At 41.0% G+C, this 24,704-nt stretch overlaps 1 protein-coding gene across 1 annotated transcript in view; it reads right to left on the bottom strand.

Annotated features, from left to right (window-relative positions):
• The window catches only part of GFRAL (GDNF family receptor alpha like), a 118,720-nt gene extending 94,687 nt beyond the window's left edge, over positions 1-24,033 (bottom strand). The window contains exons 1-2 of the mRNA XM_077487816.1: positions 23,939-24,033; positions 20,624-20,758 (exon numbers count right to left, since the gene is read on the bottom strand). Coding sequence (XP_077343942.1) covers positions 20,624-20,758; positions 23,939-23,960 — 157 coding nt within the window. The 5' untranslated portion in view covers positions 23,961-24,033. The remainder of the gene's footprint in view (positions 1-20,623; positions 20,759-23,938) is intronic.
• Positions 24,034-24,704: the final 671 nt, after the last annotated feature.

The following is a 24,704-nucleotide window of genomic DNA, read 5'->3' as shown; positions in this document are numbered from 1 at the left end:
AATATCTGGTGTTGAGTTTAATGAAAAATATTCTTTAATTTCCGTTTCAATTTCATGTTGGTGGGTGGGATCTGTTAGTAGAGATTCGTTGAGTCTCCATGAGTAGGGGGTGGGGGTTAAGCCAATAAATTGGGTACTAAGTGTGACAATATGGTGATCTGACCAAGAGCAGGGAAGTATAGTGGCGTCTTTTGCATTAGCTAGAATTATTGGAGTACATAGTATGTGGTCAATCCGGGAATAAGAGTCATGTGGGTGAGAATAAAAAGTGTATTCTCGTGCACCTATATTCAATGCTCTCCAGGAATCAATCAGTTGTAAGTCATTAATGTGTGAGGTAGTTGTTTTGGAGAAAGATTTAGAATTTGGGTTTTGTCTGCTGCGGTCGAGATTGGGTTGGGGGACTGAGTTAAAGTCTCCTCCTAAAATAATATGCGGTGAGTGAAATTGTTGAAGTGTATTGAAAAATTGTAGGAAAAAAGTGGATTGGGCGTCGCTAGGGGCGTATATATTAGCAATTGTGATATCCCTACCTGAGAGGGAGCCTTTGATGATTATAAACCTACTGTCTGGATCCTTATGAACCTGTTGAACTTCTAGTGGGAGGGAATGGTGTAAAAAAATAGCAACTCCTTTGGTCTTGGAGGAGGAGGTTGTGTAAAAAGATTGATTGAATGTTTTATGGAAAAAGGTAGGGTGATTGTCCTTCATGAAATGAGTTTCTTGCAACATTACTATTTTTGCATTGAGTTTTTTATATTGAACAAAAGCTTTTTTCCTTTTGTTCGGGGAGTTGAAGCCCTGAACATTATGTGATACTATTGTAATAGTCATTTTAATTTTTTATGGGTCTTGGGATCAGCTGTAAGTAAGGGTAATGTAAAGTATTCGGTGAACTCATGCCACCGATAATGAAGCGTGATTGGGTGTATTAATGTGTATGATGGATTAGTCAATATTTTTCTTCTTAAACTATGCATATCAAGGCTTAATAGAAAAATTGTACCATATCTATAATTAAACAAAAACATTAGAAATGTATCAGTAGATTTTCGGTTTTGCCAAATGTGAACCTGTAATAATAACCAGAGTAATAACAATGGACTTAATGATAATAATAATAGAAAAAAAAGATGTAAGGGGTTGAGAAAAAAAAGGTTCCTCAACCGACAGAGAAATTTGTTTAGACCATCCGGTCTAAAACTCAGTGAAAGAAAATTACAAAAAAGAACCAAAAACAGTATAATATATCTGAATGTATAAACTTTGAAATCAAAATAGGGTAATAATTGAGAAGTCCCTATGTGTAGGGAGAACATAGTAACTGAGTGGGGGTAAATCATGACGGCATAGAGCGGGGCAGCCACTTTGGTTAAAAGTGATATATAATTTTGTGCTGCCTGTAAGAAACGGGTGTAAGTAGTGAAAATGAGAAAGAGAGAAAAAAGAAAAATAAATAAATAGAATAAATAAAAAATTGTATGTAAAAGTAAAGAGAAAGCCAGAATGCAAAAAAGCTTAAATAAAAATTAAATAAGGGACGGGGTGGAGAGAAGAAAAAAAAAAAAAAAAAAAAAAAAAAAAAAAAAAACCCACGAAAACAAACATTAGATGGAAAAAGGGAAAAATTGTTAAAGTTAATAAAGTTTGAAAATGCAAAAAAGAAGAGAGAAAAAAAAAAAAAAAAAAAAAACCAGGGGAAAAATTTCTGGTTGTTGGAGGTAGAATGGTATACCCGTAAAAAATGTTTAGTCAATCTTCACGTAAGAGAGGGGAGACCATTAGTCCCGTTGTGTGCTTTCGTGTCTCGCTCTGCGACCCTCTCTCCTTGATGCTGGAGTGTTCCATATTGGAGCAGGACGTGGAGTAGCTGGGGTGCGAGGAATGTTGCTGGGATCCAGGAGGCCTAGTTTGGTTAGGATGTCTCTTCCTTCTGATATGTTGGTAGCTATATATGTGGTGCCATTATGAGGGATTATCAGCTTAAAGGGAAAGCCCCATCTATATCTGATTCTGGCTGAGAAGAGAGCCGATGTAATCTCCTTCATATTTCTGCGTCTGTCCAGCGTTGCTTGGGAGATGTCTGGAAAGAGTTGCAGTTGTATCCCATCCAAAGTGATGTTCCTGATCCCACGTGCTGCCCGCATTATTTCTTCTTTAATAAGAAAATCTTTGAGACATAAGACAATGTCTCTGGGGGGTTTGTCCGGTGGAGGTTTAGCCCTCAGAGCGCGGTGAATTCGGTCGCATTTAAAGGAGATAGGGTCCTGGTCAGGAAGCAGGGATTGGAATAGTTTAGTGGAATAGGCGATTAAATCTGTGATCGATTCTGGAGCGCCTCTGATTCTAAGATTGTTTCTTCTGTTACGATTGTCCAAATCTTCTACTTGCGCCTGTAACTGTGAGAATGCAGAAGAAAGTGTTTCATGTTCTCTTGAGAGATCATTAAAAGCGATTGCCAGCTCATCATGTTTGTTTTCTAACAAGTCTGTACGCGTTCCTATGGCTGCTATCTCCTGGGACAGTGTGTTTGTAGATTTTTGTATCTCAGTTTGAAGGTTGGAGTGTAGTTTAGTATATAATGCTTCTAAGCTAGCATCCAGTTCTGCTTTTGAAAGTGGATTGTACTCACTGTTTGCAGGAGCTGAGTTTAGTTGCAGAGGCTCTGTAGTATGATGGCAGGTAGCAGATGAAGGAAGACCGCGGTCGGTGCCATTTTTTGCCATGTTTCCTGGAGTTTGTGACCTGAGAGGGTATAGAGAACGGGATTTCTGGTGGCTCCCACGTCTCCCTTTCTGCGAATTAGGCATGCACAAAGACTTATCATAGGGGGTTAGTAAAAAAAAAATGAGCGTTTTCTGGTGTTTATAGCCCCAGGATTGTGGCTGAAAGCCCCGTGGATGCCGGAGTTCTCTTTAAGTGCGGCCGCCCCTTTCCATGCCGCGCATGCTCCCCATCAAAAAAAAAAAAAAAAAAAAAAAAAAAAAGGGTGGTTTTAAAAATATAGAAAGGATCTGTTGTTGAGGTAAAGGCAGGTCAATCTGAGGGACTTGTGGAGCTCTCCATAGAATAGTCAGGGCTGGATCATAAAGACAGTTTATTTTCGCTTGAGTATGGGGGTCCCTGAGATGGAGAGGGTGCCTCAATAAACCAAGCCTGGGGTGCCTGTTAATTCAGGGGTGCTTTGGCTGTAGGGGTAGCAAGCCCTGTTCTGAGCATCTGTTTGTGGACCATATAATAGATGTCTGGGCAGTTCTGGTTAAAGACTATGGCCACAAGAAATGGTTAGGCTGGCTGTGGAACTCTTCCCTGGGTGGTCGCTTCAGGAAAGGCCGGGGATCTTCAGGCCTGACTAGGCCCCATCAGGCCAGGGCTGGCAGCAGAACTCCCGGGGTTGTGGAGGACTAGGGTAGCCACAGAGCTAGGTATATAGGCAGGATGGAGTGTTGGGGAGGACCGATGAGCGTCCAAATAGGGTTGGGCTCGTCGCCGATCGCTTCCCCGGGCCGCCGCCTCAGGAAAGGCCGGGGATCCTCAGGCCCGACTAGGCCGCACCAGGCCGGGACCAGCCACGGCACCCCCGAGAATCGGAAAAGCGCTGGGCGGCCACCGGATTCCCCGCGGGGTGCGTAGAAGCCAGCAAAAGGGGACAGATGGTCGTCCCTTACCTGTGGGAAGAAGTAGTGAGCGAACCCCGCGGGGGGCCCCGCGAGAGCAAGATGGCGGCGGCTATGAGGAATCCCCAGCAATGGATACCAGGCGTCTGTGGAGCGATAGCGCACGAAATTGTTGCCCAGGGAGGAGCGGCTGCTTGTTTTACATCCGATGGTGGTCAAATGATGCCCAATCTTGCCTGGATTGATGCGGATGGCGGTGGATTTTTCGGTGGGTGCAGGGAGCTATAGAGAAACACGTCCACCGCCATCAATGTCAGGACACGCCCCCGCAAAAATGAGTTTCTTGTGCACACACAATGTCACTGTTGTATAGGGAGGCCTCCCTCCATAGGGATTTACGCTTCACAGGGTGGTTCAGTCCCTTGGCATTAATCAAAATAATATTAAATGGCATATCTAAGCGTGAAGTATTTCGAGTAAAGCACGAGAGACCAAAACAGTCATGGCATTAATAGTCACAGAAAAAGGCACAAAGTAAGTAAAGCCAGTGTTGATGCGACAAACATTTCCAGCGTGCACTGAAGGGGAAGGCGTCTCCACGGGGCGATAAAATCCGGGAGTCGGGCATGAACCTCAGCAGCCAAGCACCAAAAAGAAAAAAGGAAAAGAGGAAAAAAAAGTAAAGTTCAAGAGTGCGGCAGTCCAGAGTCTACTTCCGCTCATTGCTATTGGCAATTGCCTGCACCTGTGGCCTCCGTGCGCCGGGAGAGGAGTTCAACATCTGCGTGTTTGTTCCTGGAGTGGTGAGATTTCTTTCTCTTCATACTTAAATTTCTGGAGAGGCATGTTTGATGTGATTTTTTAAAATAAACAAAGGTGTTTTTTCTCAAGAGTGCGGCAGTCCAGATTCTAATTCCGTTCAGGGGTTGTGCCTCTGTAACTAAGGATAACCAATAACCAGCGGAAATTTAGGTGAGGAAATAACTTGGAATAGGGTTATCTCATGATGAAGAACCCCATATGGCCATGGACAATGGAACAGTCTCATGAGTCACAGGCTGTAGAGGTCTCCTGTCAAGAGCCTCAATGGCAAGAGGAGTGTCACGCAGCTGCAGCGGAATCGAGTGCTTCGATGCAAAGGCAACATCAATCAACAGGCCTGCAGCCCCAGAGCCTACAGAGCCTGTATCTCGACGGATGACTCAACCCAAGATAGGGTTATCAAAACCAGAGGCTCATCCTTCTGGATAACTTCGGATGAAACAAAACCACCTAAGGTCTGTCCATGACAGGACCACAAGGTTTGGGCGTTCCCTGGATGGGTAGGACAGGACTTCAAAAAGTGACCTACCTGGCCACAATAAAGGCACAATCTCTCCCTCCTTCTAAGGGTTCTCTCATCCGCAGAGAGAGGCGTGAAGCCCAAGTGCATGGGTTCACCTTCACTGACCGACTCGGTACCAAGAGGCATAGGAGGTGAGGGAAGCAAGGGTGAGACTGCAAAGCTCAGAGACAAATGTACAGGAGGCTTCCACAAGTGATCCTTAACAGAGAGTCTTTCCCCGAGTATGGAGTCAATGAGGATGGCAAACATGATCAACTTCTCCAGCTCAGTGGGTATATCTCGGGCTGCTATCTCATCCTTGATGGTATTTTAGAGACCATGAGAAAAAGCAGCCATGAGGGCCTCATTGTTCCAAGCAACCTCTGCTGCCAGAGTACAGAATTTTTAATGGCATAATCGGCAACAGTTCCTGTACTCTGTTTGATGAACACGAGGCACTTGGCAGCAGAAGCGAAGCATGCGGGAAAGTCCAATACCCTTTTAAAAGAAGCCACAAACTCAGGGTAATTTAAGACAACAGATTTTTGCGTCTCACATAGAGGGTTTGCCCCAGGCCAAGGCTCTTTCAGAAAGCAAATATATCATGAAACCTACTTTGCTTCTGTCAGTGGGAAATGCCTGGGGCAGCATCTCATAGTATATCTCAACCTGGTTAAGAAACCCTCTGCATTGGACTGGATCACCCCAAAATCCCAGGGGAAGCGGAGCGGAACCATACATACCTCTTATAGAGGTAATACTTGAGGCGGGTACCTGCACAGAGACAGGAGCATCACCAGGGGTGACCTGCAACACATGCTGTACCAAAGCAGCCACAGTGGGAGATTTCAGGTGAGCTGTGCGAATCAGACCGAGACTGAAGTACAGTTAAATCACACTTGTTTAAAAATAAAAGTAAATAGAACAAACATAGTCAAATCAGCCAAAGTTTTGGTAACCAGAAGGGATAGTCAGACAAGCCAAAAAATCTGAGAGCCAGGAATCAGAGTAATGGAACAGCAAGCAGGATCTGGAGCCAGAAGGAATGTCAGCTAAGCAAGTCTTTAACAAGAACGCAGGAGATAGTCTCTGTGATGTTGGCCAAGGTGAAGGCAAAGATCATCTGGGCTGGATGGCTTAAGTAGGCAGGGCTGACGAGCAGGATATATCTCAACAGGAGAGTCACTGTGGAGATATAGGAGCTGGCAATTAGCCAACAGCTGAATGGCCAGCTCAGAGAAGGAAGGTCTGAGCCCAGCCCTGACACTTAGCCACTATGAGATTCTTTTTTGTATTCAAAAAGCCTGGTTTGATGCTGATTTTCTCTAACTCCACCTTCTGTCCAAGTCCCCAATGCAGCTAGGGATTTTGCAGAGCAGTGTTGGCAGCTCTGCACATGCCCAGTTTTCAGTGAATTTCTATGCTGATAATTTCCTCCCTATCACATCTGAGCAGCCCATGTGACTATAGAGTCACACATGTGGACATATACACATCCTCCTCCATGCCCACTAAACAGCTAAACACAAAGGGGGTGGGATATTACATGTAGATAGATGGAAGCTTCAATCTTATTGTAAGACACAGGCTGTAGGGATGTGACACAGCCTGTGACTGTCAGAATTTCCCCCACACCATGTTATTGTCCAAAAATAATATTTGATTTCAAATACACTGTATATATTTGTATGACAATTTAAAACAGTCTATTGATATTCATTATTTAATTCTACTCTGAATTCCAAAGGCGTTTATTTATTTTTTGTGAACTCATGACTAGCAGCAGAGGACTAGAAGCTGTTCCCCCTGATGCTTTCCTGCAGACCGGCTTGAAAAGAGCTGGGTTATATGACAGCTGTATATCAATTAGGAAAAATGTACCTAGATGTTTTTTGTTAATTAAAACTAGAGTTGCAATCGTACTGATACTAGATATCGAACATTTGGACGAATACATACTCATGAAAATGTTCAGTTGCCTAATCCAATACCTGGACAGCCTTAGAGATGATCAGTGCAGCAGTGGGGAGAGTTACAATCACCGATCTCCCTGTGTGACTTTGAATAAAGCAGCTGACAGCCGCTTCTCCTCCTCTCCATCCCACAGCTTTCAGCTGCTTTATTGAAAGCCACACAGGGAGATCGGTGAGTGTAACTCCCCACCCACCACACCGATCCCCTCCGACTGTCCCCTGTATCCTAGTCCAGCTCCCAGGGTCCTCTATGTCCTCCTCTGAGTCTCCCTCTCTGCTCCCCCCCCCCCCCGTCCCAGATCTGTCAGAGTGCAAAGAAGAGGAAGGATCTGGTAAATATGTAATTTACCCACGCCTTCCTTCTCTAAATGAGCAGAGTCAGTGATCACTGACTCTGTCCATTCATAACAAAGCATCGTAAACTGTGTTTACAATGCTTCCATTTATGAATGAACAGGAGCCTCTGTCCCTGCCCTGTCCATTCATCCTCTGCTGAGGCTGCAGTGAAAGGGACTGGGGAATCTGTGTCCTTAGCCCCCTTCCCTATCTCAAAGGGGAGATGTCAGGAGTTTGTTTATCTCCTTCTATCCCTGATATCTCACCAAAGCCCCCCCCCCCCCCCCCAACAGGGCTGATAAAAAAAGAAGAAGAAAGAATTGTAATAAATATTTGAAAGTTAAATTGTAAAAATAAAATAAAAAGTAAAATATACAAAAAAAATCCACTATCCATTTTCTTAAAATCACTTACTTTGCATTCTGTAAACTGATGAAAATAAACATTTAAAACATATATTTTTGAAGGCATTCAAACTTTTTGCATTTGTTCATACCTGCCTAAAACTTTTGCCCATTACTGTACATAAAGGGTTTCCTTAACTGCGTGCTGTAGCCGTCATTCAATAGACGTCATCTATTAAGCAATGATCAGAGTAAGGGGCCGATCCCGACCCCTCACCACGTGATCAGCTGTCAGCCAATGACAGCTGATCATGTGATGTAAACAAAAGATCTGTTTTTCTGTTCGCATTAACAGTGGCTTGTGTCAGAGGGACAGCGAAGTAGATGAGACATCACCCAAGTATCTGTGCCCACCAGTGCCACCTGCCAGTGACCACCAGTGGTACCTGCCAGTGCATAGCAATGCTGCCAACCAATGCCCACCAGTGCCACCTACCAATGCCCACCTGTGCCACCTTTCAATGCCCACCTGTTCCAGCTATCAATCCCCATCAGTGCTGACAATCAGTGCCTCATTAGTGCTGCCTATCAGTGTCACCTAGCAGTGCCCTTCAGTGCCACCTATCAATGCTATCCTTCAATGCCACCTTTCAATGCCCATCAGTGCCACATATCAGTGCCCACCAGTGCCACCTATCAGTGTCCATCAGTGCAGCCTCATCAGCGCACATCAACAAAGGAGAAAAATTACCTGTTTGCTAAATTGTATAACAAACTATAAAAATTGTTTTGTTTTGCAAAAGAAATAGAAAACTCAGCAGTGATTAAATACCACCAAAAGAAAGCCATATTTGTGGTGGGGAAAAAATGTAATTTGGGTATAGTGTTGCATGACCGCATAATTGTCATTCAAAGAGTGACCGTGCTGAAAGCTGAAAATTGGCCTGGGGAGGAAGGGGGTTTAAGTGCCTAGTAAGCAAGTAGTTAATATGCCTATTTGCTAGGTGCACATGCATTTCATTTAATAGTGAGCCAGTCAATTTCAGCCATGTTATTGCAGTTTGCATTCAAATAGACACCATATTGAAACAGAAGTCATAACAACATGCATGGCAAACCGGTGGGTAGAAAAAAACAAGGTGGATGGGCTCAAACAATCAACTTCTGTTAAACAAGGACTGTCACACACTGGTTAAAATTTAGCTGGTCCCTGCTCAACCATGTTTTTCTGGCATCAATTTTTCAATGGGCCTCAGTAGTGAATTTAGGTCACTCTAAGACTATGGAAACATATTTACTGACAATAAGAGAAGATATATATTTCCCAAAGAACCAGTAATTTGTTTTCAATGACAACAAAGTAGATAGTGTCAGTAAACCGTGACAGTGACAGGTGTTAGTATAGAAATGTCTTATCTAGGCCTTGATGTCCAAATGTGCTTTTGCATAGGGATTTCTTCAGGTCATTGATTCAAAATAAGTCAATCCAGTTTCATAGAGTTCAAATGTGGTGCTTTAATGGAATTGATATGACAGAAATTTGCTCAGTAATGTGAATTATTTGGAGGGCTCTTCCAAAGATTTTACAGAATCCTCACCAAATGCTCCTGTTGTTGGCTCCTCATTGCTCCTAAAGATGGCCATTGATGATTTTTTGTTTTCCACCAAGCAGGCTTAAAGAAATGAAAAACAAACAGATTCAGCTATTCACCTCATTTGTGTGGATTGAGGAATCTGTTTGTTTTTAATTTCTTTAATCCCCCCACTGGGACATTGTGGCTCTCACTGCTGTCCAAATACGCTACCAATCAATCAAATGCTTGACTTCTGTGAAACAGGGACATTCACACACTGATCAGAATTTTGATCAGTTTGTGGCCAGCTTTACTGTAACAAAAATGATAAATGTCATACATTATATATTTCTGCATTACCTTTGGTGTACATTAACATTTTAACCTTTGACTTATTTAAACACTGCCACAATAAATATTATAGGTTATGCTAGAACCGGTTTTCAGAACTTTACTGCACATTTATTTATTTAATCATGAACTGATTTATATGCGTATATGAAGAACGAAAAATGCTCTTAGTTTTAAGAGATTTAAAGATAATGATCATTTTGCTACTATTAATTGGGTGGAGCACCATTTCTATTAACTTCACATTTATATATTTTCAAATATTCATATGTTACTGCTCGTATTACATTTAAGATCAGAATAAATAATACTTTTGGCTGAGCACCAATAGTATTCCCCCATGACATACAGCTGAATAAATATTAAAAGCAAACACTAAATAGTGATAAAAAAAGGACTGATGTTTGTGCTGGAGGATAAAACCAACAAAGACTCTCTGTACAATGTACATTTACAATGCAACTTGCACAATTTTATTTTATCTTGCATTTGAAATAAAAACAAAAGTACCAGATCTACAACTTACGCTAGGGACATCTAACAACAATAAAGGCACTTCTAGAGTAATGGTTAAGGTTGATTATTACAAATATTAACAATTATTAATGTTTGGAATTAAAATAGCTTATGGCTTGGATATATACAACTAAAAGTCTTTATATTACGATATTATATAACCATTGCTTAAACTTCCATTAAAAGGTAACTTCAGAACAATGTGCAATGAGAAAACATCTATAAATAGTAAAAAGCAATACAAGGTTAATTTATATTTAAATGGTCAAGTATAATAAAGTCGGCTCATGTGTATAGTAATTGTAAATATATACTAAAAGTGTGTCTGTTTTGAACAGAATATAATTTGCTTTTCTAAAAAAATGTCCAGTGCACAGATCGCAGTGGTTCAGAGTATGTAATATACTACACAGCATACAGAATGCAGCACCCTAGTTTGTGCACTGTTAAATAAAATGTACAGATCAGGGGTCTACTGTATGTAATAAAAAGTGTGCAGCAGTCACAAGTATGTGATCTTAAAACATGGTGTACAAGACACAGTGGTTCAGAGTAAGGCAACCCATACATGAGTCTTTTTTTTTTGTTCATCCAGTTTTTTTTTTACCTTTTTGTTGGTTGGTCCCACGGCCATGCTTCTGGTCTTTTATACCCCAGTCTCATTGACGGGGTCATAGAGCTATCCAGAGGTCTGATGGTGACAGCATCGACCATCCGTGGAGCGATAACGTACATTTGATCTCTGTAACTCAAGATCGTTCCTGTTTGGTAAGAGGCCACATTGCTTGGGAAACACTTTTTGGACTGGAGCACCTTTTAAAAAATATTTTTTTGAGCATGGAACACTTTAATTGCACATGCCTCATTATAGACTAGATGTTTATTTGAACTTTTGGATTTAATTATATAAAACTTTTTTTTGTTTTATTAATTATGGATATTAATTGTGTATATTGATTTTTAAGGGCTTATGTCTACTTTTCAGGCTCTACCTGATTACCTGTTTGATGGTACTCCCACATACTAGCCTCAATCGATGGCTATGACCTTTGGAGATTTTTATCATAGGATTTATAATTGTCTCACCACAGACAACTACCCTTCCATTAAACAAGAGGAGGTTCAACAAATGCTTTACTTCTCTTAACCAACTCAAGCTATCTCCTTCTGATCTGAAATTCTTTATTGCTGACATTTCTGTGGAAGAACTCTCAGTGGTTGTCAAAAATCTACACATCCCCTAGCCCAGATGGACTTGCATAGTAAGACACACTCTTACAAATTCTGGGTCCTTTTTGATTGGTCTTTATCGATTTCATCTTAAAGGGGGCGTCACTCATTCCCAATTTATGCATTCATATATCACAGTCATCCAGAAACCTGGAAAAAAGCCAACCTCCCTTGCCAATTATAGGCTTATAGCCTTGTTTAAAGTATTACTAAACCAACAACAGTAAAATCTGTTTGTATATGCAGAATAGTATGCTTGTTATACTCACTGTGGTACTTAAGGGGTTTATCCTCTGCATTGTGTGAAAAGGTTGTTTTATCCTGTATGCATAGGTCCTTCCTTCCTGCACTGTCTATCTGGGGAAAGCCAGCTAACACAGGCAAAGTAACACATACTGCATGCTCAATATTTCCTTGTTGAGCTGAACTAGCCAGGTCACATGATATTGACATCACACATGTGGGCATGTATACAGGCTGCAGTGGAAATCCCCTCCTTCCTGAACTCTCAACACTGGAGTACCTGTGCAGTTTATCACTGACTGTGGTATACATATCAGCCAAAAGATATATAGTGGCAGTATTTTATTGTAAAAAGGAAGATTTATAATCTGTGGGCACTGTGGTGAGATGAACTATTTTCATATTACTGGGTTTGGTAACACTTTAAGTCTGGTTATAAAATCTTTATGAAGGTATTGGCCAATAGGTTATAACTACTGCTCCCTTAACCCATACATAAAGACCAAGTAGGTTTAGTTCCTACAAAACAGGCAGGTGCTAACACTAGACAGAAAACAGACTTGGTGCTCAATAGAACTAAGACTGCTGCTTTGTTATTGACATTAGATGCTCAAAAGACCTTTGACATATTTGGATGGCCTTTTATGTTCCCAACTCTGGCACCTTTTGGCTTTAGAGGTCATTTTTTTAATGCCATAACTATACTCTTACCCTTCATCCCAGGTTAAACTGTCTTCTGTTTTATCACAAATTTTTTCCAGTAAATAACAGTACTCAGCAAGGATGTCCATTATCACCCTTATTATTTATCTTATGCTTAGAATCTTTTGCTGAGGCCATACAATTGACCATAGATATCCACGGGGTTTCTGTACAACACAAGGAATACAAACTATCCCATTTTGTTGATGATATTTTACTAATTTTAACAGATCCCCTAACTTCATTGTCATTTTTTTTATAGAGTGTTGTCTACTTTTAGTTCTCTGTCAGGTTATAAAATTAACACTACCAAGACAGAAGTGTTGCCCATACATATCCCAAAATTACCTCTACAGTCAAACTATCCTTATTATTGGTGCACTCAGTCACTTTAATAGTATATTACAGCCACCTATTCGGCTATATATGGTGTCAACTAAACCCATTCCTAAGTTTAACTGCTTCAGATTTTACCCCCTTCCTGACTAGAGCACTTTTTGCGATTCGTCACTGCGTTGCTTTAACTGACAATTGCGTGGCTGTGTGACGTTACACCAGAAAAAATTGACGTCCTTTTTTCCCCACAAATAGAGCTTTCTTTTAGTGGTATTTACTTACCTCTGCGTTTTTTATTTTTTTGCACTATAAACAAAAAAAGAGCATCAATTTTGAAAAAAAACAATATTTTTTATGGTACATGTTGTGTCATGCTGTACACCCGCTAGCCCCACCATTTAAAGAGGACGTACAGGTATGCCCATTTGCCCACTGCTGCGAGTGTGCCAACGTATATCAGTGTGCCGACGTATATCACTGTGCAGCGGTCGGCAAGTGGTTAAACAAAGCCACATGCCTGTTTATACAAGAGCACTGTCAGCAGACTGGAATTCAGCTGTCTTGTTCTGGCACATTTAGGTGTTGCTCCTATAGTGGTTTTTAGGCACAATCCTAGTTCCCAGTTCTTAAAATTGGCCCTGAGTAAAATGGATCAGCACTGGACTGGTACCTCCGGACAACTGCAGTGGAGCCCTGCATAGGTGGGGGTAATGGCCGGGCAGAGGAAGGGGCTCAAGCACAGGTTGGCACACTGGGACACTGGCACAGGACTGCGCTGCCCTGACTGTGGCACTGATCATCTCCTGCACCCCCTTCGTAGCCTGCCCTGACCTTGCCTCTCCTCCATGGCCTTCATGTGCTCCTGAATTGTCAAAATTTCACATATAAAAAAAGAATGCTTGTCGTTGTCCATCCCAGATTCACTTAATACTTTTGTTATGTCAGTGTCCATGTTGTGGGACTATGTGTGCACAGCTAGTAAGTATTTTGTGGCAGAAAATATGACCTGGAGGTTTTTAAGGTTTGCCTGCCATTAAAGTCAATGGGGTCCGCCGCGAACCTTGAGGTTCGCAAACTTTTGGCTGCGGTTCGCGTTCGCAAAACATTCCGTTGGAAGTTCATCCTTCACTATTCATTTGTGTAAAACAACACCAGTTGCGGGTGCCTGAGAAGAAGGTAATGTCTGCTTAGAGCTCCGCTCCAGGGACGTTCGCACCGTAGAACTAAAAGTACCAGTGGTGCAGAAAATCAGCAAAACCACCAGTCAATCATTTATAAAGCCCTCAGGTACCGTTATTATGGTGCTAAAGACCACAATTTAAGGCAGAAAATACTAAAGAAGTGCCATCCTGGCCGTCATCCAAGATGGCAGTGGCAGTCTCCTCACAGCCAAACACTTCACAATCTGCCAAGCCATTGAAATTTAACATTAACACTTTGGATGTTACTTTTGAGTCTGACTCAGATACAGGAAGCTCACCGACAGTACTTCAGTCAGATATAATTTAAAACTTTGAACGTATACTACAGAAAGCTCTTAAACAGACATCTGACCACATTACTGATAAGCTGAGAAGAGAAATTAGAGAGCTGGGGAAGAGAACAGCAGAGTTAGAAATACGAGTGAATGATATTGAATGCCAAACACAGCAACATATTTCTGAATCTAAGAACCTTAAGGAAGAAAATGCTGTACTACAGTCCCGTTTAGAGGACCAAGAGAATAGGGACCGTAGGGCTAACTTGCAGATTAGAGGTATCCCTGAGTCTGTCCTTGATGTTCAAGCCACTATTATTGCACTGTTTCAGGTATTCCTATAGAGAGATTAGAGATGGATAGGGTACACAGAGCATAGATGTCATATAACTAATCCCATTAGGAAGCATTCGTTGGCTATTTGGGATAGGTTTGGTAAATCTCATAAGCTTCAATCAACACATAACCCCCTCCTTTTCTTTCTTGGGAACCCAGCCTTTTATCCTGCTTGGAAGTTTCCTAAATCTTTCTCTGCATGGACTTCCACGAATTTGATTACATTTTATAAACTAGTCTCTGCAGATACTTTTCAGACATTTCCTATGTTATGCACAAATGATGGGCTCCCTAGTAATGAACTATTTCAATACTTACAGATTAGGAATTTTTATATGCCTCTCCTTGGTCAGGTACACGACTTGTACGTATTTGTAATTTGAACATATTTGTATGAGTGACCCACACGTTAGAGGGCTAATTTCACTCGTATCAAAAACGTATTACTGCTAACAATGTACTTCCCTCATATACTGCTAAATGGGCACAGGATATAGGACGAATGTTTGACATCAATGACTGGTCTAATATCTCGTTAACCACCAAATCATCATCTCCTAATTGCTTTGCTTTGGAAACTAACTTCAAGGTTCTGGCGCATTGGTATCTAGTAGCAAAATTTACCCCATCCTATCCTAATAATTGCTTTAGAGGTTGCTCCACATCAGGTACCCACTTTCACATATGGTGGCAATGCCGGTGGCTCAAGAATTCTGGAAGAACATTTTTAGAATGGCCTCTATAGCTTTAGAAACCACTATTGCCCCAGACCCAGCCATCGCACTCTTGAACCTTAAACTGGCTACACTCACCCAGACTCAATTCCAATTACTTGTTCAAATTAATACTGCAGCCAAACAAACCATTGCCAAGGCATGAGAGTCCAATACTCTGATTGTTGCAGAAGCCAAACATAGAATGAACAAGGCTCTCACTTTTGCTAAAATGACAGCTATCAAAGAAAATAATATTAATACATTCCGTATGATTTGGCAACCATGGGGTTAAGCACTTTTTTTCTTCTGATTTTGACCAGTCATTATTGTTACCCTACTAGAATTCATGTTTTATTGAGGTAATATTACTTATTCCTATTGGGAGCCGGGTCACCACCTTGGGAGATAGTAATAGTAATGTTATTACTATTATTAATAACATTTCTAGTTTTTGGATGGCCATGCCCCCACCCATTCACAGTTTGAGCCCATATGGGGTGGATGGGTGGTCCGGAGGCATGCTTTACCAATTTTCCACATCATCTTTTACTTTAATTTAGATCCTTGCATTTATAATAACCTATATTGTATCCATGAATCTTCATTTTTCCTCTCTTGTAAGATGTGTCTCTTGTCTTCTTTTCTACAAGATTCAATAAAAATATTGAACAAGACTATAACACCAGTTATCTTTGTGTATGAGGAGGCTTTTTGCCATAATTAACTCTGTACTAGATTTTAACACTGTCTGTCCTAACACTGAGTTAAGTTTTAGAAGCCAGGCTTCTTGCATTTTATGATAATGAAAGGGAGCTCATCCTGTCCTTTTCAATTGTTGAAAAAACCTTGCAGTCAGCCATAACACCATATCCTAAGAAACATGTACAAGGTATAAAAAGATTTTTTTTTCTCGTATGCTGTGTGATTGGGAGCACATAAGCATATAGCAGGGTTTTTTCAAATTTGACTGCAAACATGAAGATATGCTTTAAGCTAAAATGTACATACACAAGTCACCAGGCATTATAACTAAAATGGAAATTCTTCTTGTCTGCCTCCTCCCCCCCCCCCCTTTAAGTTTTGACATGCCTTTTTTTTCTTTAGGAGGGGAGTGGGTGCCTGGTTTTGACCCCCCTCTCCCCCTCCTGTCCCCACAGCTTTCTGGGACACATCACAGGTCCACAAAAGCTGTCAAAAGACCATTCACAAAGAGCAGCACTGTTCATGCATGCACAGTAAGAAGCTGGCCGTGAAGCCGTAAACAGTTACAGCTGGCTTCCCAAAGTAAACAAGCTGGCTCCTGGACCCAAAGATGGCAGAAGAGCTGGCATGGGGGAGGACAGCATTGGATCTCTTGACAGGGAAAGGGATCCCTGGACAGGAACAGTGTCCTATTATTGACAGTCAACAGCTACAGTATTTGTTGCTGCTGACTTTTATTTTTTTGTTTTCAGGGTGAAGATCCTCTTTTAATGGGCAGATGGCATTCTTTGTAAGGCAGGTGCATGTAATCGCACATTATTTTATTTACATTTGTTTTACGTGCCCAGCATTCAGAAATCTGCTGGTCCAACTTTTATTAGACAGCAGGGAGCACTGAGCCACGATATCTTGAAAATATTTTGAGGGGATTCAAAGAGTCAATCTTCAGCAATGATGGGGAGGGGTGGGGTTTGAAAATGACACTAATAAGCAAGACTTGTGGGCTTGTTTAACATTTTTTGCTGCGACCGCTGTAAGGCTTATGGCAGTGGCAGCGACAGCAGGGGGTTACAGAAGCTGAACATTGGCTTTCTAATGAAAGCAATCCATGAGCTGTATAGCCACACTGCATACTAGCATATTAATACAAACTTACCTGTAAAACGGATCCCTCGAACAATGCACTATTACTGCTGCTAGGGCTTCCATCTTTACCTGGTCATCTTTTCAGGTTTACAGACTCTGGCTGTTTAATCTCCCTGGTGGTGATCCCGAGTCTGGCTCGGGCTGGGATTTCAGTACCATAAGCGGTAACCCCAAGCCAGACTCGGGATCGCATCGCTGGATACAGGGAGACTTACTTACCTTGTCCCCTGGATCCAGCGATGTCCTCCACACTGTGTGAGCGAGCTGTCCTGCGCTGGATTCACACAGTGACCTCGTGCCGCCGAGCTCCGTTCCCTGCGAAGTTACGGCGCACAGGAGCGGAGATCAGCACCAAATTCAAAAAAGTAAAAACACACAAAGCACACACAGTACTGTAATCTTACAGATTACAGTACTGTATAAAAAAAATTACACACCCTCTTTGTCCCTAGTGGTCTGTGCAGTGCCCTGCATGCACTTTTATATTATAAATACAGTTTTTTCTGCCTGGAATTTGGAGATTGCCCATAGCAACCAAAAACTGTCCCTTTATGTCAAAAGTGATTTTAGACCAACTAGAAAACAGCGATAATAAATTATAATCACTTGCAGAATTGAGCGATAGCGATTTGTGGGGAAATTCATCATCAAACACTAAATCTAATGACAGCGACAATTCTGCAAATTGGCACATTTCAGTGTTTTTGGATTTGATTACATTATTGAATAATTTTTATTATTATTTATTATCATTATTTATTATATTATACATTTTATCATATCCGGGATGTCTGCTAGACTCTGGTTTGAACACTTTTAGCACCTAAAATCAGAACTAATCATACCGCCAGGGAGGTTAAATGGCCGAAGCCGCAATGAGGTCACTCCCACACATGGGAGTCACCATTGTGTCACACAGTTCTGGAATGAAGGCACACTTAATATTTTAAGCATACCTGCTGGTACAATTGACCAAGCAAAGTTTATTACCCTTTAAGGGTCAAAAAAATAAAATGTCAATTTACATGGATGATCTTTTGTTATACATGATCAATTAAAATGTGATTGTTCCTAATCTTTTGAAATAATTGGATAGGTATGGGGCCCCTCAGTAAATGTAAGGTCAAGAATGATGAACAGCCAGCCCCCCCCCAACAAAAAATGAAAAATCAGCAGCTACAAATAATGTAGCTACTGACTTCTACTATTGGGACACTTACCTGTCCAGGGATCTTGCGATGATATTGAGAATCGGCTCTCAGGTGCTGACGGCATCATCTTGGGGCTTCAAAGCTGGTTTGCTATGTGCATCCACAAATCGCACTGTACTTTCCCAATAGGCTGGCTGCAGCAGGGGCTGAACTTCCAGCTGAGTTCCCCATGGCCAACTCAGCTGGAAGTGGGAGCGGGTACTTGTCAAAACCAGGTACCTTCTCCCCCCCCCCACAAGGTGCCAAATGTGGCAGGGGTGGGGGGAGGAGGCAGACAAGTGGAGGTTCCCCTTTTGGGTGGAGCTCTGCTTTAAAAAGCCACCCTTCACCATCAATTATTTAGGAATTCATATTCCTTGAGATCGCTATAAATTGTTGTAGCTGAACTATTCCCCATTCAGCTGTGCAGCTACTCAAAAAATACAATAAATCCTCCTTCTCCTGGGTGAGTAGGATTAATATCATAAAGATGGACATCCTACCCAAGTTGCTCTATGTTTTTGCACTTCCCCTCCCATTAAACCACTTATCGTACTTTAGAAAGCAATACATTCCTTAATTTGGGCCCTCAAAATTTCCTTTATCAGTAGATTCACCCATACTAGGCCTATATCTACTGTCGCTCTCTTAGATTTTACTACCTTACAAGCAGCTTCCCTCACTAGATTTGTAGACTAGTTCCACAGCGCTGCCTCCAAACAATGGGTGACCCTAGAGGAAGATTTTATATTCTAAAAGTTGAGATCTTTACCTTAGAGATGTCCCCATTTGTGCTCTCATAACAAAGACTTGTCAATGTGAATGTCTTCCACCTGGAAGGTTTGGGTTACCTTGCCAGATAAGCAGATGTTATTCACCTACATCGGTCCCATGACCCCTCTATTTTTCAACTTAGAACTCCCACTGGCACTCAGAATCCAATCCTTCCTTCAATGGAAGTCTACAGATAACACCGGATTAATCCAGATTTTGGTCAGTAACAACATCCCCACAGCGAGGTCCATTACTCATCTGTTAGCTACCTGCAGATCAGTATGGTTACAAAGACATCGTCTTCACACTTTTATTCAGGCTTTCAACCCTAGTTCTCACTTTAACAGACTTCTGACAAAATTCAATGCATTTTTGCTACAGGAGCAGAGACCAACGCACATCCTGTCCACAATTTGTACATTACTAGTTTCTCTTATTTTTTCGATAACCCTTCTTTTTTAGCCTGATTGGAGTCCAACCTGGGGACCTTCATATCACACTCAGACTGGACAAAGTCCCTCTTGCTAGCACATACGCTTTCCATGTCATCAAGAACGTAATAATAGGATTATATCTTGCTGGTATAAATGCTCCATGCGATGGATCCTAGTAACTCCAATAAATTCTGACAGTGCTTATCAGCACCTGGGACTATGATGCATGTTTGGGCCTATTGCAAATAGTTATGTGCTCACATCATAATGCTAACAAAAGTCACAAAACATTTTCATGAATATATGTTTATATCTACTAGGTTATAACAGGGTACAGAATAAAGCTCTTATGTAATCAACAGAATACTTTGTAGGGGTTTTTCTGCCAAGCAGATTCGATTTTTTAAAGATCTTTCTTATATGATATCCAAATTGATACCACTGTTTACTATACATTATTGAACCATAACCTGTTGTGTTCCACTCTGTTTTTTGATATACTGTATGTGACTTGTTCTTCTACATTCTAATTTCTTTATGCTTAAAGCTTGTGCATAAAAGGCCACTGACCACCAATGATTGTGGGATTATTTTGTTGTGACGATAAACATTTTTTGGGGTTTATTTATGACTCAATGTTACTAATTGCCACCAAAAGAAAGATCAATGCATCTGAATCTTGCATGATGGAGTAATTATCATTTAAACTATCCAAGCGAGGAAAATTAAACATTGGCCTGAACAGACAAGGGGTGTAACATGCTGGTCCTGAAGTAGTTAAACAAAGATTTTGACCACAAATTGAAAATATAAAGGGATATGAAATCAACGTCATTTTATAAAACCTACAGAAAGCCTTAAAGTGTATGTGTATTTTCCCTTTTTATTACATATTGATAACTAGTAACTTTATCTAAGGTCACTTCAATATGAACAAATGAATATGAATAAATATGCAGTGATACCTAGAACTCAAGGTTTGCAACTCTTATATGTCATTATTGGTCAGTGAATCTTTGAGTTTTAGGGCACCCTTGGCTTTATAGTGCTATAAAAGGTTACCAAGGAGATATGCAAGCATCACTAATTACATGCTTATGCCATTGTAAAAGATTCAGCGTAACTACAGATTCACTTTAAAATACAGACATATCTTTTGTAAAAATATGAAGAAGATATTATTAGGTTCTGAATTAATCTAGAACATGCCATCTTAAATGTTGTATTATAATTAAAAAACGTCACCATCTTTAGGAGTCCTAAAATAGAAATAAAGCATATATTTTTAGGGCACTGAAGTACCTGAAAATTCACAAAATCTTTGTGTTGCATTCCAGAGTCCTTCACACTCATCCTTGGAATTTCTACATTTCTCTTTTAGGCTCTTACAATGTGAAGCTTGAAGTACAGACAGGTTTAAAAGAATTAACCAAAGGGCTGAAAAAAAGACCACAGAATCATTCATATATTTTTACTTTTACAGTTATACTCATAGTATAACACTACAAGAGTAAACAATATTCTTAGTTGATCATCAAGAAAAAGTAAGACATACAACTCTATATTGTTAACCAAAACAAAAATGTACTTCTTGTTACTGACTTTTGACTCTGCGTTAGGGAATTAATTTTGGGTCTGAACCAAACCCATATTCAGTCTGAATTTTACATTTGGAGTTCAGTGAATAGTCATGCTAAAATGATGTTGGTGTTGGACCTGAGATAAATCTCCAACTGCAGCAGGAACTGATACATTTAACAGCGATATTACTACCTTTGCTAAATGTGACAACTTTCTGCTGAGGCTGGTTGTTAGAGAATTGGCAAGTCCGACTGACAGCTAAAAGTGAAAAAAGGGCCATAAATGGTGGCAGACTACCCCATTCTTGTAAAAAAATAAATACCTGCCCTTCAGGTCTGGTATAAATATTAAGAGAGACCCCACAGAAAAAAACATTGTGGGACCCCCCATATTCCATAACAGATCCATAGGGCCTGGAATGGTTTGTAAGAGGGAATTCCATGCAAAAAAACTAGAAAAGAGCCCCCCCCCCCCCAAAGATACACACAGACCCTAATCTGTGCCAAAAACTGGCCAGGAAAGGAGGGGATGAGTCATACCAGGCCCAATACTCTTAAATTTGGAGGATGTGGGGATCTGGTGGAAGACTTTTTTGGAATCTGGAAGCCCCTTTTAAAATAAGAGGACCCCCATATATCTACCCATATGTGAATAAGAAATGACTGCATAGCCCTGTTCATTCAAATAAAAAATGAAATAGTGTATAAATACTCCACACACATTTGACAAGTCCTTTATAAAAAAAAATTACTACCATGTAAATCTATCATCAATGACGTTGTCCTGTGAGGCAGATTATTGTCAATTATAATGAACAGTGTCCACCAAACCTCAAAGGAAAAAACACCCCGACCTGTAAACATGTCCTAGCCTGACAAATGCTCACCATAATTGGCAGCTCCTGGGCCCTACAGTGGAATGAAAACAAAGAGACAGAGTTTCCCATATATAAATATTGCCAGTCATGTCACAGGGATCCCAGGTGACAAGATTTACCAATTAAGATCATGTCCATATTTCATCAATTACATAACTGGGTATACCCTGTTTCTTAGTTTACATTCAGCTTTCAGCTATGGAGCTGTCATTCCTGGTGAGCAGTCATCAGGAGCAGATTGTATTGATAGTTACATGCCTTTTTCTGCGGGTCGGCGGGCGCCATCCATCATGACTTGCATGATGCAGTGTACATATTTTCCAGCACACTACAGATCTTCACGTTAAGGCCAAATCATTTTTTATTGAAGCATGATCACATTACAAGCAAAAGAGTACAACATTTCGGAGCCACAGAGAACCCCTTTGTCAGGCTTGTAACGATCACATGCCTGACGAAGGGTTCCTGTGCGGCTCTGAAATGTTGCACTCTTTTGCTTGTGATATGAACGTACTTCAATAAAAAATGGTTTGGACTTAACTTGAGGATCTGTGGTGTGCTGGCAAATATCTACAGCTGGCATTTGCTGCAGCACCAATTTCTTTTTGAGCCTGGAATGTGTGCAATGTGAATATAGATGGTTTCTTCATGACTGACATGGCTCTAGAGTGCTGGGTTTTGTTACCGATGATGGAATAAGATCAAGGGACATTTTTTTTAAACTAAAGGGCTATATATTTACTTTACATTTTTTGTGAATGAGTAGGGATACCCCTTAATTGTTCACATGGGGGAGTGGTGAATATAATTCCAAACCCCCACAAGACTAGAGTTGGGAGAAAAGGCTCTTGTCTTCATAACATAGGTCACCCCTTGCAGAGTATGCTCCTCATGTTGGGAGCATGTGGCCTGGTGTGGTTCATGAGGGTGCACACACTTGTCCCACACTTTCCTTGCCTGCCAGGCTGCATGCTCAAATCAGGATCTAGTATGGATTTTAGGGGGGACCCTACACTTTTTTGGGAAGAGCCTCCCCTTAAAAGCCATACCAGACCTGGAGGGTCTGGTAGAGAACTTGAGGGGACCCTGTCCAACTTTTTTTCGGCGGGGTCCCCCTCCCCATCCATACCTCATCAAGGATTAAGCCTGGTTATATTTTTAAGGAGGAACCCCACAATGCATTTTTGCATGGGTCCCCCATTAACATCTATAATAGACCATCATCTAGGATAAAAGATGAAGGGAATTTCTAGCCATTTTTATATAAACAGAAGGAAGCAGCCAGGAGCCAAATATTAGTTTTTCTGTAGTAAGTTGTATATTGTACATTGTACTGTGCCCCCTCACAGGCAGGTTCATGGCATCACCTATGCATGTTATTCAAAAGAATTTAGCATTTTTAATGCTTCACCTTAATCGTTACTAAAATCGCTGCTGCCCAACAAATTAAAAACATTTTTGATTAGGTAAATGTCCTCCATAATCTGTGCCCAGTCCTTATGCACCACCCCCAGCACACACACACACACACACACACACACACACACACACACACACACACACACACACACACACACACACACACACACACACACACACACTTTGCATATTAGCATTGAAAATACTCATTATTGGGGTTTGGATTTTGCATGTGAACTTAGGTAATGTTCACCAAATCCATCCCAAATGGAATCCAGGTACATTCAGCTCATCACTCCTCTGCATGTGAATTCCCCTGCCCCCCCCCCCCCCACCCCCCGCTAGCAGTCCTGTGCACCATTGTATTATTAAGTGGCAATTGCCTCTTATACCATAGAGAAATAAAAATACAACGCTTACACATGAATGCATTAATAATATAAAACATTGTGTTAAGGTTTTGTATGCAAAATTTAAGCCTGTATTCATTGCAGTAAAATTGTCTAAACTTTTAGGATTTCCCATTATTGTAAGTCAATATCACATAAAAAATGAAAGTACCATTTTTGTGACTCTAATTGATGAAATAAATATAAAACAGAAAAACTACTAATAAAAACATAATTGTAAAGAAAATAAGAAGTAAAATTAGAAGTAAGATTGCTTCATAGCTCCTAAAACTGAACAACCAGAGCAGATTAAATAAGACACACATATACAAGTTAGATAAGACTGGTTACCTGTGCAGCTGATGTGCCTCATTGCAGTCCAGAGTGCAGCCAGTGTCACTGGTGAAGTGTATGTGTCTAATGATTTTGAGCAAATAAAGAGGAGATAGGATTTCAGCACTGTTCTCCCAGAACAGCTCCAGCCCACAGCACCTTTAACTATTTGCCTGTCATTAGTCATTATCATTGTGTAACCAGTCTCATCTAAATTCTACACAGGGCATTGTATTTTTATATATTTAGTCTGATAGCCTTGTCATAGTGTGGAATCAGGAGTCTTTTTATTTCAACTTGACATTTCCCAAAGTTAATCAGACTTTTCCAGAAAAGCAATTGAAGCAATTGAATACTGATGATGTGCAAAGTACTTGTAACTATAGGTACTAGTAAGGCATCAATTCTACTATATTTAAAATTGTAAAGCTTCGTTTTTTTTTTTTTATTAAAATAATAAACATGTTATAGTCACATGCCCTGTGCAATAGTATTGCAGAGAGCAGCCCCAAACATCCTCTACTCAGGTTCCAAGCCTGCTCTCCCTGCTCCTCCTCTTGCAAGTGCTCCCATAGAAAATACCCTCCTATTGGGGCCCTTGTGCAAGCCCACTCTCAGGATGGGCTGTGTGCATCCATAGATATACACAGCACAGTTTGGCTCTGCCCCCCCCGCTCTGGATTTGAACAGGTTTTGACTGAGAGCAGAAGGAGCTAATCACATCAGCTGCTCTTAGTAAAGCCCATGGATGCAGGAAGAAAGGAAAGCCCGGCTACCAGTGGGG

This window comes from Lithobates pipiens, unplaced genomic scaffold (genome assembly GCF_037356315.1).
Source record: "Lithobates pipiens isolate NorthernLeopardFrog02 unplaced genomic scaffold, aLitPip1_a1.2 Scaffold_18, whole genome shotgun sequence".
Lineage (NCBI taxonomy): Eukaryota > Metazoa > Chordata > Amphibia > Anura > Ranidae > Lithobates > Lithobates pipiens.
This window is presented reverse-complemented; position numbering and strand designations above follow the sequence as displayed.